At 40.3% G+C, this 12361-nt stretch overlaps 1 protein-coding gene across 1 annotated transcript in view; it reads right to left on the reverse strand.

The window, feature by feature from the left end:
• Positions 1 to 12361, reverse strand: part of LOC137084930 (NACHT, LRR and PYD domains-containing protein 3-like) — an 80628-nt gene that overhangs the window by 45474 nt on the left and 22793 nt on the right. The window contains exon 6 of the mRNA XM_067451499.1: positions 3526 to 3699. Coding sequence (XP_067307600.1) covers positions 3526 to 3699 — 174 coding nt within the window. The remainder of the gene's footprint in view (positions 1 to 3525; positions 3700 to 12361) is intronic.

Here is a 12361-nt window from a genome sequence, read left to right on the forward strand (position 1 = left end):
GAACCTTTTAAATTTAAAACTGATTATTATGCAAGTAGCCAATGGGCCTGTTTAACTTGATGCAATGGTTTGTTTTTGTGATTAAAATACATGCATTATATAACCCTAACATCCGTCTTCCTGCATGGGGAAATTTGTTTATGTCGCCGTGACAACAACTCGCAACACGTGCGTGCATATTGCCCGCGGCATCCTTGTCATTCCAGTGAGCGTAACTTCAGCGCTGCTGGCGGCAGGACAGCCTTGAAGCCATCCACAGTTGATGCAATCCTTTTTCTACATAAAACCTCGATTAGCCTAAACTTTGATGGATAGATTATGTAAATAGATCCCATGTTGCAGTTTAGGAACCATACAGTTTGAGAAAATTTGTAAGATGACTTTCATTTCAATAAGCATTTAAATTGTGTTACGTTAATGTTTTGTTCTGTTAGCTTGGGCCATTTTTAGCAGACCTTTGTTCATTTAATTTCAGTTGGCTATTTGATTGGGCTCTGTGTGCCGTTTGATGCCCCGTGTGCGCGCTGATGCGCTCATCTGTAAACATTTCAGAATGCCTTCCTTACAGTTGCTTAATAAAAGCGGGATTTCCACACAAACAAACGTGCGTGTCATTAGTATATGAGGGGAAAAAATAGATTTTAACTGTCGGGCTCGGACATAAATATTTGAATGCCTGTCGGGCTCGGGTCGGGTTCGGTTACTGCTCTGTCGGACGCGGGTCGGGCTCGGACAGAAAAATGCAGCCCGATCCACACTCTAGTGTGTGTGTGTGTGTGTGTGTGTGTGTGTGTGTGTGTGTGTGTGTGTGATGGGTAGGTTTAGGGGCAGTGTGTGTGTGTGTGTGTGATGGGTAGGTTTAGGGGCAGTGTGTGTGTGTGTGTGTGTGTGTGTGTGTGTGTGTGTGTGTGTGTGTGTGTGTGTGTGTGTGTGATGGGTAGGTTTAGGGGCAGTGTGTGTGTGTGTGTGTGTGATGGGTAGATTTAGGAGCAGTGTGTGTTTGTGTGTGTGCGCGAGTTTGTGAGTGTGTGTGATTGTGTGTGTGTGGTGTGTGTGTATGTCTGAGTTTCTGTGTATGTGCATTTGTGTATGTGCATTTGTGTGTGTGTGTTTGTGTGTGTGCGCGCGCCCGTTTGTGTGTGAGTGAGCGTGTGTGTGTGGGTGTGTGACTGTGTGTGTAAGAGAGTGTGTGAGTGTGTGTGTATGTATGTGTGTGTGTGTCTGAGTTTCTGTGTATGTGTATCTGTGTGTGTGTGAGTGAGTGTGTGTGTGTGGGTGTGTGACAGTGTGTGTATGTGTGTGTAAGAGAGTGTGTGAGTGTGTGTGTGTCAGAGTTTGAACTAGGGATGGGTGATTTGGCCTAGAATCAGGGGCGTAGCAAACTTTTCAAAAGCGCGGGGATGGATGTGGTTTGTTTGTTAACGATAAATAAAATTACAGAAGGATACAAAACGAATAACACACAATAAAGTGACCAGATTCCTGAAGTGGAAACCGCGGACATTTCCTATTCGAGTGGTCCAAATACCACTGAAAATCTAATTTGTTATTATCTATTAACTGAAAAACAGGGACAATATATGTTTGAATGTTTTTTTGGTGTTGTGGGCTCCCTATATTATTATTAACGTTAACAATCTTTATGATTTAGTTTGATTATTATGATTTTTGATGATGCGCTGCAGTCAGTTGCAGCTCGTGGCTCTAAGTTTCACGGGTAGATTGCGTCATCAACACACATTAGCGCAATAGTGCAATAGAAGTAAAATCTCTATCGTAGGCCAATTTTGTATTGTTCATATTGCATATTATTCATATCGCCCATTACTAGTTTGTACACATCTCCATGGTTTATTGAACTGTTAGGCCGGTTTCACACTGCACGCGTTATCAGGGCGTTAGCAGCCCGTGTTTTTTCGGCGCCCATGTTAACAGATTAGAGCATTCATACCGCACGCAGAGGCGTTGCAGGAGCAGAGCAGAAGAGGCGGTGCCGCGATCGTTTCAGAGCAGAGTCTATTTTTGCCGCGCTGCTCAAGCTGAATTAAAGCCACAGTGCACAGTTCTTGATAAAACTGACCTGGTTAACATGAATAATTACACATTTCAGCATAAAATCATGAAGTGAAGAGTTCCGTGAGTTTCATTACCACCACATGACATCCTGCGCTGTGAAAAAATAAATGAAATGCATGAAAGCACAATACTGCCAAAAGCTTCTGCCCAAACTTCACCGGGCCATTTAAAGGATTAAACCCAGAGGCAAATCTTAACTTTAAGGTTACTTTTATCATGTGAACTATATACAGCATGTTATATGCATGTGTTTTTGGGACAGAGGGGAAAACGGTCGCATTTGCAGCATATATGATGCGCTGACCATCATGAATCAAAGCACGGGAATGACAGTGTCGGAGGAGAACACCGGAAAATGTGACAGAATGGACAATATTCGTCTGTATTTGCATTACACGAGCCGCGGTTCAGCTGCGCGAGACAAACGCTGCCAGTGTGAATGACCAATGGGAGCGCGCGGCTCCCGCTCTCCATACACACTGCTTCTGCCCTGCCGACGCACTGCTAACGCGCGAGACAACTTTCCAAAGACTCATCAATATTATTTTACTTTCAAAATATTGCAAATCGCGTTCTAATCGCAATACAAATGCCTTACAGTGGGGGCAAATGTGGTCAGAGATGATGTTTTCTGTCTGACCGTCAATCCGAGATGTTTCAGTCAGTTTGAGATGATATTAGGGCTTCCAAATTTTGCAAAAATGTTGAAGGATTGGTGATGGACACTATTATCAGCTATTATCATATTTCTTTTACAACATCAGCGAAAGTCGTCAGAAGCCATTGGAACATCTTCCTCGAAATCACAAATACATCTCAAAAGAAGTGCCGTCTCAGATGTTTCTCCACTCCATTTGAGGAACGTCTGTTGGTGACGCCCCTTTGGAAATGATTTGTCTATGAAGCTTTGCCAGACCATAACTCAGTTACTACTGGTTTTAACCAGGCTAAAGGGATGCAAGTTATTTGACCTTTGAACCGTTGTGGACTCATTTCCCCTCAGATGCAGTGCTTTAATGGCGCGCTTGCACAGTTTTCAAAACAACCACAAGATTTGTCTGTGAATCCGATATTACAAAAGCGATTCCCAATAATGGAAAAATGCTTAAATATCGGGAAAAATACTGGGAAACCGATATATTGGTCGATGTCAAACTTTTATTACCAAAAAAAAATCTGATTACTCGATTAATCATCAAAATAATCGACCGAATACTCGATTACTAAAATAACCGTTAGTGACAGCTCTAAATGTAACAATAGTTTGATTCCTCTTTTCCATTTTGTTACTTATGAATAAATGTAATGATAAAGTTCACAGTGTGATGCGCAGGTGATGCTCATTTGCAATCACTCCACCGGCCTCACACCGTTCTCTCACGGCTCTCGCCCGCCCTGCTCGTCACACACAGAGACTCAGTTTCATATCAGAGTCACGTATGATCTTACCCCAGTGTCTCCAGTTTACAGAGAGGATTCTCCAGCACAGCAGAGAGCAGCTTCACTCCTGAGTCTCCTAGATTATTCCCGTCCAGATCCAGTTTTCTCAGGTGTGAGGGGTTTGATCTCAGAGCTGAAGCCAGAGCAGCACAACCTTCATCTGTGACACCACACCTCCCCAACCTGTAGAGAACAATGACACACATTAAGTCTATCTCCAAAGCTAAACATGAGCACTTACACTAAATAAATAAATAACACAATGCTGTCAATATGAAATATATATAAATGCTATATTAGTTCAAGTTGTATTTTATCTTATTTTTTTTGCTGGTGAAAATTACAGGAGTGCATATGGTGTGTGATATAAACTATAAACTATAAATACAATAATTATTGTTTATCATAATTTACTGTCTTCAATATAAATTGTGACCATATGATATGATATATAGTTCTTTTCTCCAAGGCTCAGCTTTACTGTATACATCATCCAAACATGTAAATTCTGTCATCATGACCTCACTCGTCGTTTCATTTAACTTCCAAACACAAGTGAAGATATTTTTATGAAAGCTGAGAGATTTCTGTCCCTCCATTTAAAGTCCATTCCTCCAAACTTAAAAGTAGTGATCGACCGATATTGATTTTTATAACTGATACCGATTATTTGTATGTTTATGTGCCGGTAACCGATATTTATTTATTGTGTTATTTCAGTTTTTTTTACAATTATAGCAACAGCACTGAAAAACTGAACTGAACTTATTTAAACACTGTAATTTTTGCAATATCTCTCCCTTACATACAGAACAAAAGATACTTCCACATTAAAAAATAACCTGAAAGAGTGCATTTTTTTAACACTTCATAACACCTGATGTACTCGTCACATCATAAGAAGAGTGGCATCCACACTAATATTACTCTTCTGAATTTGCCTCACACACACACACACACACACACACACACACACACACACACACACACACACACACACAATATTACAGCACAGTAGAGCTACACACACACACACACACACTATATTACAGCACAATAGAGCTACACACACACTAGGGCTGTCAAAATTGCTCAAAAATGACGTTCGAATATTCCCTCTAAAACAAACACGAATATTCAAACTATTCAAACATCCGGGCGCGCATTTTGTCAATAACAGGACAAATTAATACAAAGAGACATTAACTACTTGTATAGATTGTCTATTTAAGTTTATACATATTTGACAACGTATTACTTACACTAAAACAAGTAGATTGTTATTATAAATTATATAATTATTATATATAAATTAACTAATGGCCAAGACCGCAGACCTCTCTGTCTCTGTGTCTCTCTCTCTGTCTCTCTCTCTGTCTCTCTCTCTCTGTCTCTCTCTCTCTGTCTCTCTCTCTCTGTCTCTCTCTCTCTGTCTCTCTCTCTCTGTCTCTCTCTCTCTCTGTCTCTCTCTCTCTGTCTCTCTCTCTGTCTCTCTCTCTGTCTCTCTCTCTCTGTCTCTCTCTCTGTCTCTCTCTCTGTCTCTCTAGCAGGCTTCATTCAGTGATTGAACATGGAGCTTTTTCCTTCACATGGTGAATAATCACAGCAGTGAAGCAGTGCATTTATCCTTTATTCATGCAATATCTCTTCAGTCAGTACAGTAGACTATTTACCCAACCCAAAAAACTATTTACACAAACACATATTAATTTAGAAAGAGTCTGGAGGACAATGAGGATTATATGCAATTATATGTAATTATATGCATTATTATATATCTCCCTCATTCAAAGGTACCTAAATCTACCCATCACAGAAAAGTACCTCACACAACAGATGAATAAATACAAACAAATGCAAAGAAAAGAATCGTTTCATGTACAACTCTAAGATTCAAAACTTTGGGTAACGTTTAATTAGTTAACTACTTAATTTAACATGAACTTAGAATGAATAATAATATAAACATTTATTTATCTTAATTAATGTTAATTTCAACATTTACTAATTAGGGGTGTAACGGCACATGAATTCATACCGAACCGGTTCGGTACAGGACTTCCGGTACAGTGCACATGTGTACCGAGCGGTACGAATGCAATCTTTAACAGTTAACAGACGGCTTGTTTAATGAGTGGAACACACTTCAATACAAGTTTCCATAAGAACATATGTATTCTGTCAATTTTATCATGAAATTCAAGTGATGCCATTTTGATGCTCTTTAATGTGACATGGCAGATCACTGTAAAGACACATCAGTTCAAGCAGCACCGCGGCACGAGTGAATGTGTTCACCTTGTCATAGTCAAAGAATAAACATGAATTAACATCAGAAGGTATGTTAAGGATACATTACAACTTACTAAAACGTATCACATCGTGTAATCGTTCAGTGTTTCAACAGCAGAAAGACGTCGATAAAACATGGCTGTTAATTTACTAGAGAGATGAACTCTTTCACTAAATATATGCATCATATTAGCCCATATATTCATCATATTCTACTTAACCTGTTAGTGATATTTTGATTATTTAAAGTAATAAGAGTAATTTATATAATGTTTAAATAAATCTGTCATGAAAATGACAGCCACTGTGTATAAATTATTATATTTCAACAACGAATTGGAGTAGAAACATCATTTTATAATTAGATTTATAAGTTAATGCAAAAACGGTCTTATGAGAAGTTTACATGTTTGCATACTAGAGAGGAGCAATTCAATTGACTGATAGACAACTACTCTGTAAGTTTTTGTAACTTTTCTCATTTGATTGTTTGTTCATTTGTTGTTGGATAAGTGTGTCTGTGTAGTGCAGAGGTGTGTATTATTAGTTTTGGTATATTCTCTCGGTGTGTGTGGGAGTTAGCATTTGTTGAGTTAGCATTTGTTTGGTCATTGCCTCGTTGGGAGCGAGTTTGTTGGGGGCGTGGCCAGCGAGGTATTAAAAGCCTTGTGTGTTTGAAACATTTTGGCTAGAGAGGAGCAATTCAATTGACTGATAGACAACTCCTCTGTAAGTGTTTGTAACTTTTCTCATTTGATTGTTTGTTCATTTGTTGTTGGATAAGTGTGTCTGTGTAGTGCAGAGGTGTGTATTATTAGTTTTGGTATATTCTCTCGGTGTGTGTGGGAGTTAGCATTTGTTGAGTTAGCATTTGTTTGGTCATTGCCACGTTGGGAGTGAGTTTGTTGGGGGCGTTCCCAGCTGCTTTCAATAACGATACTCAAGTGAGTATAAATAGCGTGATAGTCCGCGGCAGCGGAAGCGGCAGTGTGAAGCCCTCCTTGTGTGAAGACCGACGAGTGTAAAGACTTCAACTCTTCCCTGTGCAAGACCGACGAGTGTAAAGACTTCAACTCTTCCCTGTGCAAGACCGACGAGTGTAAAGACTTCAACTCTTCCCAGTGCAACTCCTCCCGAGCAAGGACCCCGGCAAGGCACTTGAGTATCATCTTCCTTTTCATTATTTGTGTTCGGCTCTAATTCCTATCTGGCCTTTTCTCTGATTTGTATTCACCATGTGCTTTCAAATCTCAACTATAACTACTAGCACTCGTAAATCACGCTCTGTACGTACGAGGCGCCGTAATCCTAATAATTTGCGCTATATCCTAACATCCTCTGCTACTTTACTCTTTATTCCAATTGGTCTCTGGAATTGCCAGTCGGCTGTAAACAAAGCAGACTTTATTTCATCTATTGGGACTCATTCTCAGCTTAGCCTCGTGGCCCTAACTGAGACCTGGATCAAACCAGAGGACACTGCCACTCCTGCAGCCCTCTCAAGCAATTATACTTTTTCACACACTCCTCGGCCTATTGGGAGGGGTGGGGGTACTGGTTTGCTTATCTCAAATGATTGGAAATTTGATCCATTACCGTCTCTAGCGGCCAATTCATTTGAATCGCACTCAATCACTATTACTCACCCTGTTAAAATCCATGTGGTAGTGGTCTATCGTCCTCCAGGTCACCTCGGTAACTTTGTGGAGGAGTTGGATGTGTTACTTTCTAGCTTCCCTGAGGATGGCACTCCACTGATTCTGCTTGGTGACTTCAACATCCATCTTGATAAACACCTAGCTGCAGACTTCAGCACTCTACTGACTTCATTTGACCTTAAGTTAGTATCTACTACGGCTACTCACAGATCCAGTAACCAATTAGACCTGGTCTACACACGTTGGAGCAATTAGACCTGCTCCACGGACAACACTTTAGTTACTCCATTAACCTGTTAAGCTGATTTCTAAATTTTGAAAAAATCCTAAGAAATGTATACTCAGACTAAAACAAATACAGTTTGTGAATCCTTTGCACTAAAAGCATAATTATGGTCTCATTTGAAAGCAGACACCTGGCAGTTTACTGTAAAGTCAAAATGATAATATTTTTATAATAAAAAAAAGCTATAATAAGCTTCAAAGTTTTGTAAAGTTATTAGAAATTTATTTGTATGAAATATCTTTATGAAAATAAAATTGAAGTGGGCCTTGGAGAAATCTAGAAATGCACTACAGCTAAAGCCACAAGTCTGACCATGTTATATTTCAGATCTGAAGATGATCAGTCTAAAACTCTGAATTTTATTAAACGTTTTACAAGATCGTTTCATGTGATTTTATTTTGAGATATCTCTAAAATATCAACTGATGTTTATTGCCATGTCTTCTCAGCTTTCATTCTCTATTTTGCCTCTATTGTTTATAGGTGCAAACTGCCCCATTCAGTTTGTCTTCCCGGCACACATTCACACTTCTGCGGACTGGTTATGGCTCTAATTATTATTCTTTTGTCTGCATTATAATTACTAACGATTCTCTATTCAAACTATTCTATTCAAACCTCATTTCTAAATCAAACCTCTCACTTTACCCTCACTGAGACTCTATTGAATGCATTTCGTCCAAATAAGCATTTCAGTAGTTTTACATTTAGAAAATGTTCATAAAAATAAAGTATTTACTCAGTGGCAGGTGCATCTAGGGCAAGCTAGCATGTTAGCTTAGCACACCAGCAAAACAACAATTTATACGATTAAAATCATGTTTTATTCAAAACTTGCTTCATATCACTTTATAATTTATAAGTCGAGTGTTTTATATAACAATATGTGATCTCATGTAGCTTCGGGTCAAAAAATCTGACAGAAAATATACAATGCTAAAAGCTATGTGGAATAGCATTGCATTATAAATATCATCTATTATGAAACCACCCAACATGGCATAAAGAACACAGACCAACCATATATTGCCGCGATTGTGTGTTTATTGTCTTAAAACGTATCTATCTGCATAAAATAGTGATTTAACGATCGCTAGAAAGCTGTTTTGGTCATGTCAGATACTTCCTGAATGTCACATGGTGTGTCTGTTCTTCATGTGTTCCATAAGGGGTGAATTTTCAGTAGTACAGCTTTCCAGCGCCCTCCAGCTGCCAGAATGAATTGAAAACACAGCATATCACAGTATACTGCGCTCATAATCACACATCCGCGGATTTTGGATAAAGATTGAATAAATAATACTTCTCTGTATAGAAATTTGACTCAAACATGTGAGAATCTATCAATATTTCTCCACATCTGCACACATTTGAAGTAAAAGCCCTGAGGGAAGTTGTTTTGTCGAGTGTCTTCATGACGACCAAAGAGGAGTTTTTTATGAATGGGAGCAAATGACGCGCATATTACAATCAAAAGGTAGCGACGCCCAAGATCATATTCATAACTCCTGGCACATATTAACACATTACGGTCATTATAAGACTTTGAGAATAAAACAGAGGTAACAAAATTAAACTTTAGTCTTAGATCTTTTTAATGATGTATAGTTTGTCAAGGTAATTACTTACATCTGATAGTAATTTTGAGCTAATTTAAGCAAAGAGAGTTTCAGCACGTCCTCGTCCTCGTGACGGTTATCAGGTTAAACACCTCAGACCACTTTCTCATCACTCTAAACCTCATACTGACTCCTGATACAAAACGTACTCCTACACAGATTACCTTTCGGCGTAATCTACGCTCACTCTCTCCCTCTCGCCTATCCACTATGGTTTCATCTTCACTCCCTCCACCTGCTCAGTTCTCAGCACTGGACACTAACAGTGCTACCGACACTCTTTGCTCCACTCTAACATCCTCCTTAGACAGTTTTTGCCCCCTTTCATCCAGACCAGCCCGCCCCACCCCATCTGCCCCCTGGCTGTCTGAAGTTCTCCGTGAACATCGCTCTGGACTCAGGGCGGCAGAGAGGAAATGGCAGAAATCTAAAAACAATACTGACCTTGCCTTTTATCAGTCTCTTCTCTCTTCTTTCTCTACAAATGTCTCCACTGCTAAAACAACATACTACCACAACAAAATCAACAATTGACTGACTGACTGAGTTGAGTTTTAAAGAGTTGACTCTCGCCAACTCTTTAAAACATTCTCCTCTCTCCTTTGTCCACCTCCTCCCCCTCCTTCATCAACTCTTACAGCTGATGACTTTGCATCATTTTTCACCAACAAAACAGCTCTCATTAGCAAACAGTTCTCCTCATCACAAACTGACACGCACATCTCAACAACTAACACGAACACGCTTCCATCCTTCTCTCCACTCTCCGAGGCAGATATTTCTAAACTCATCCTTTCCAATCACCCTACTACCTGTCCACTTGATCCTATTCCCACACACCTCCTTCAGGCTATTTCTTCTTCAATCACTCCTGCACTCACTCACATTGTCAACACTTCTCTTCACACGGGAACCTTTCCCACAGCATTTAAGCAGGCTCGGGTAACCCCACTGCTTAAGAAACCCTCTCTGAATCCAGCACTTTTAGAAAACTACCGACCGGTATCCCTTCTGCCTTTCATTGCAAAGACCCTTGAGCGAGTTGTGTTCAATCAACTCTCTATGTTTCTTGAACGGGACAACCACCTAGACAACAACCAATCCGGCTTCAAAAGCGGCCACTCTACCGAGACTGCCTTGCTCTCTGTAACTGAGGCACTGAGACTGGCAAAAGCAGCTTCCAAATCCTCAGTGCTCATTCTGCTGGATCTGTCTGCTGCTTTTGACACAGTTAACCACCAGATCCTCCTGTCAACACTTAAGACGATGGGTATCTCAGGAACTGCCCTCCAGTGGTTCAGGTCTTACCTCTCTGGTAGGTCCTACAGGGTGTCATGGAGAGGTGAAGTGTCTAAGTCACATCATCTAGCTACTGGGGTTCCCCAGGGCTCAGTCCTTGGACCACTTCTTTTCTCCATCTACATGTCATCATTAGGTTCTGTCATTCAGAAACACGGCTTCTCCTATCACTGCTATGCTGATGACACTCAACTCTACTTCTCATTTCAACCAGATGATCCTACAGTCAGTGTTCGTATCGCTGCCTGTCTGACAGACATTTCTGACTGGATGAAAAAGCATCATCTTAAACTCAATCTTGCAAAGACAGAATTACTTGTTTTCTCAACCAACCCAGCACTTCATCAAAATTTCTCCATTCAGCTTGGTTCATCGACCATAACTCCATCAAGGACAGCAAGAAACCTTGGAGTTGTGATTGATGACCAGTTAAACTTCACTGACCACATTACTGCAACAGCCCGGTCCTGCAGATTTGCTTTATACAACATTAGAAAGATTAGACCCTTCCTATCAGAACAGGCTGCACAACTCCTGGTTCAAGCTCTTATTCTCTCCAGACTGGATTATTGTAATGCTCTTCTGGCTGGGCTTCCAGCATGCACTATCAAACCCTTGCAGCTGATCCAGAATGCAGCGGCGAGAGTGGTCTTTAATGAGCCGAAGAGAGCGCATGTTACGCCTCTCTTCATCAAACTGCACTGGTTGCCAATGGCTGCTCGCATCAAATTCAAGGCACTAGTTATCGCCTACAAAACAACCTCTGGCTCTGCACCAATATACCTAAATTCACTTGCTCAGACTTACACACCCTCCAGAAGCTTGCGTTCTGCGAGCGAGCGGCGCCTCGTGGTTCCATCCCAAAGAGGCATGAAATCGCTCTCACGGACATTTTCCTGGACCGTTCCCACCTGGTGGAATGACCTGCCGATCTCAATTCGTGCTGCCGAGTCTGTAGCCATTCTTAAAAAACATCTTAAGACACATCTTTTCTATTTGCACTTGACCAATACAGAATAGCACTTACTGATCACCACAGCAACGACCAAAAGCGCACACTCCTGGATCATATCTACGTCTCTCATCCGGATTTGTGCCTTCAGGCGGGTATGTTACATAGTTATCATAACTATCAGAATCCAGTGTTCTGTATATTGCGTACGTGAGTTTTTGTTGTAGATGGCTATTGCTGCACGTTTAGCTAGAATACAAAACCAACCCATTGGGCCACTGAATCTGCATTAACGACAACAGCTGGGGCAACAGCCTTAGTCCTAATGGGTTGTTATCATAGCTATCAAAATCCAGTGTTCGCCACTTTGCGGACGTGAGTTTTTGTTGTAGATGTCTGTCTTTAAAAAAAAAAAAAAAAAAAAAAAATTTGTTGTGTATTGTGCTAATTAATTGAGATTTCTTACAGCTCTTACAGGTTTTTGGCCTTGTCTTTTCCGTTGCTTCTATTACTCTCCCCTTTTTTGTAAGTCGCTTTGGATAAAAGCGTCTGCTAAATGATTAAATGTAAATGTAAATGTAAATGCATACAATGCGAGTGCAAGTAAGGCCTCCCTATATAGTCTACACTATACAGCATTCTTTGTCGTTTGATTAAACCAGCCTGGTCTCATCGTTAATACGTAGGTATTAATACGTTACTTTCAAAGAGACTAAATGTACGTCTTAGTACATTTGGA

Source organism: Pseudorasbora parva, chromosome 8, assembly GCF_024679245.1.
Source record: "Pseudorasbora parva isolate DD20220531a chromosome 8, ASM2467924v1, whole genome shotgun sequence".
In the NCBI taxonomy this organism is placed as follows: Eukaryota; Metazoa; Chordata; class Actinopteri; order Cypriniformes; family Gobionidae; genus Pseudorasbora; species Pseudorasbora parva.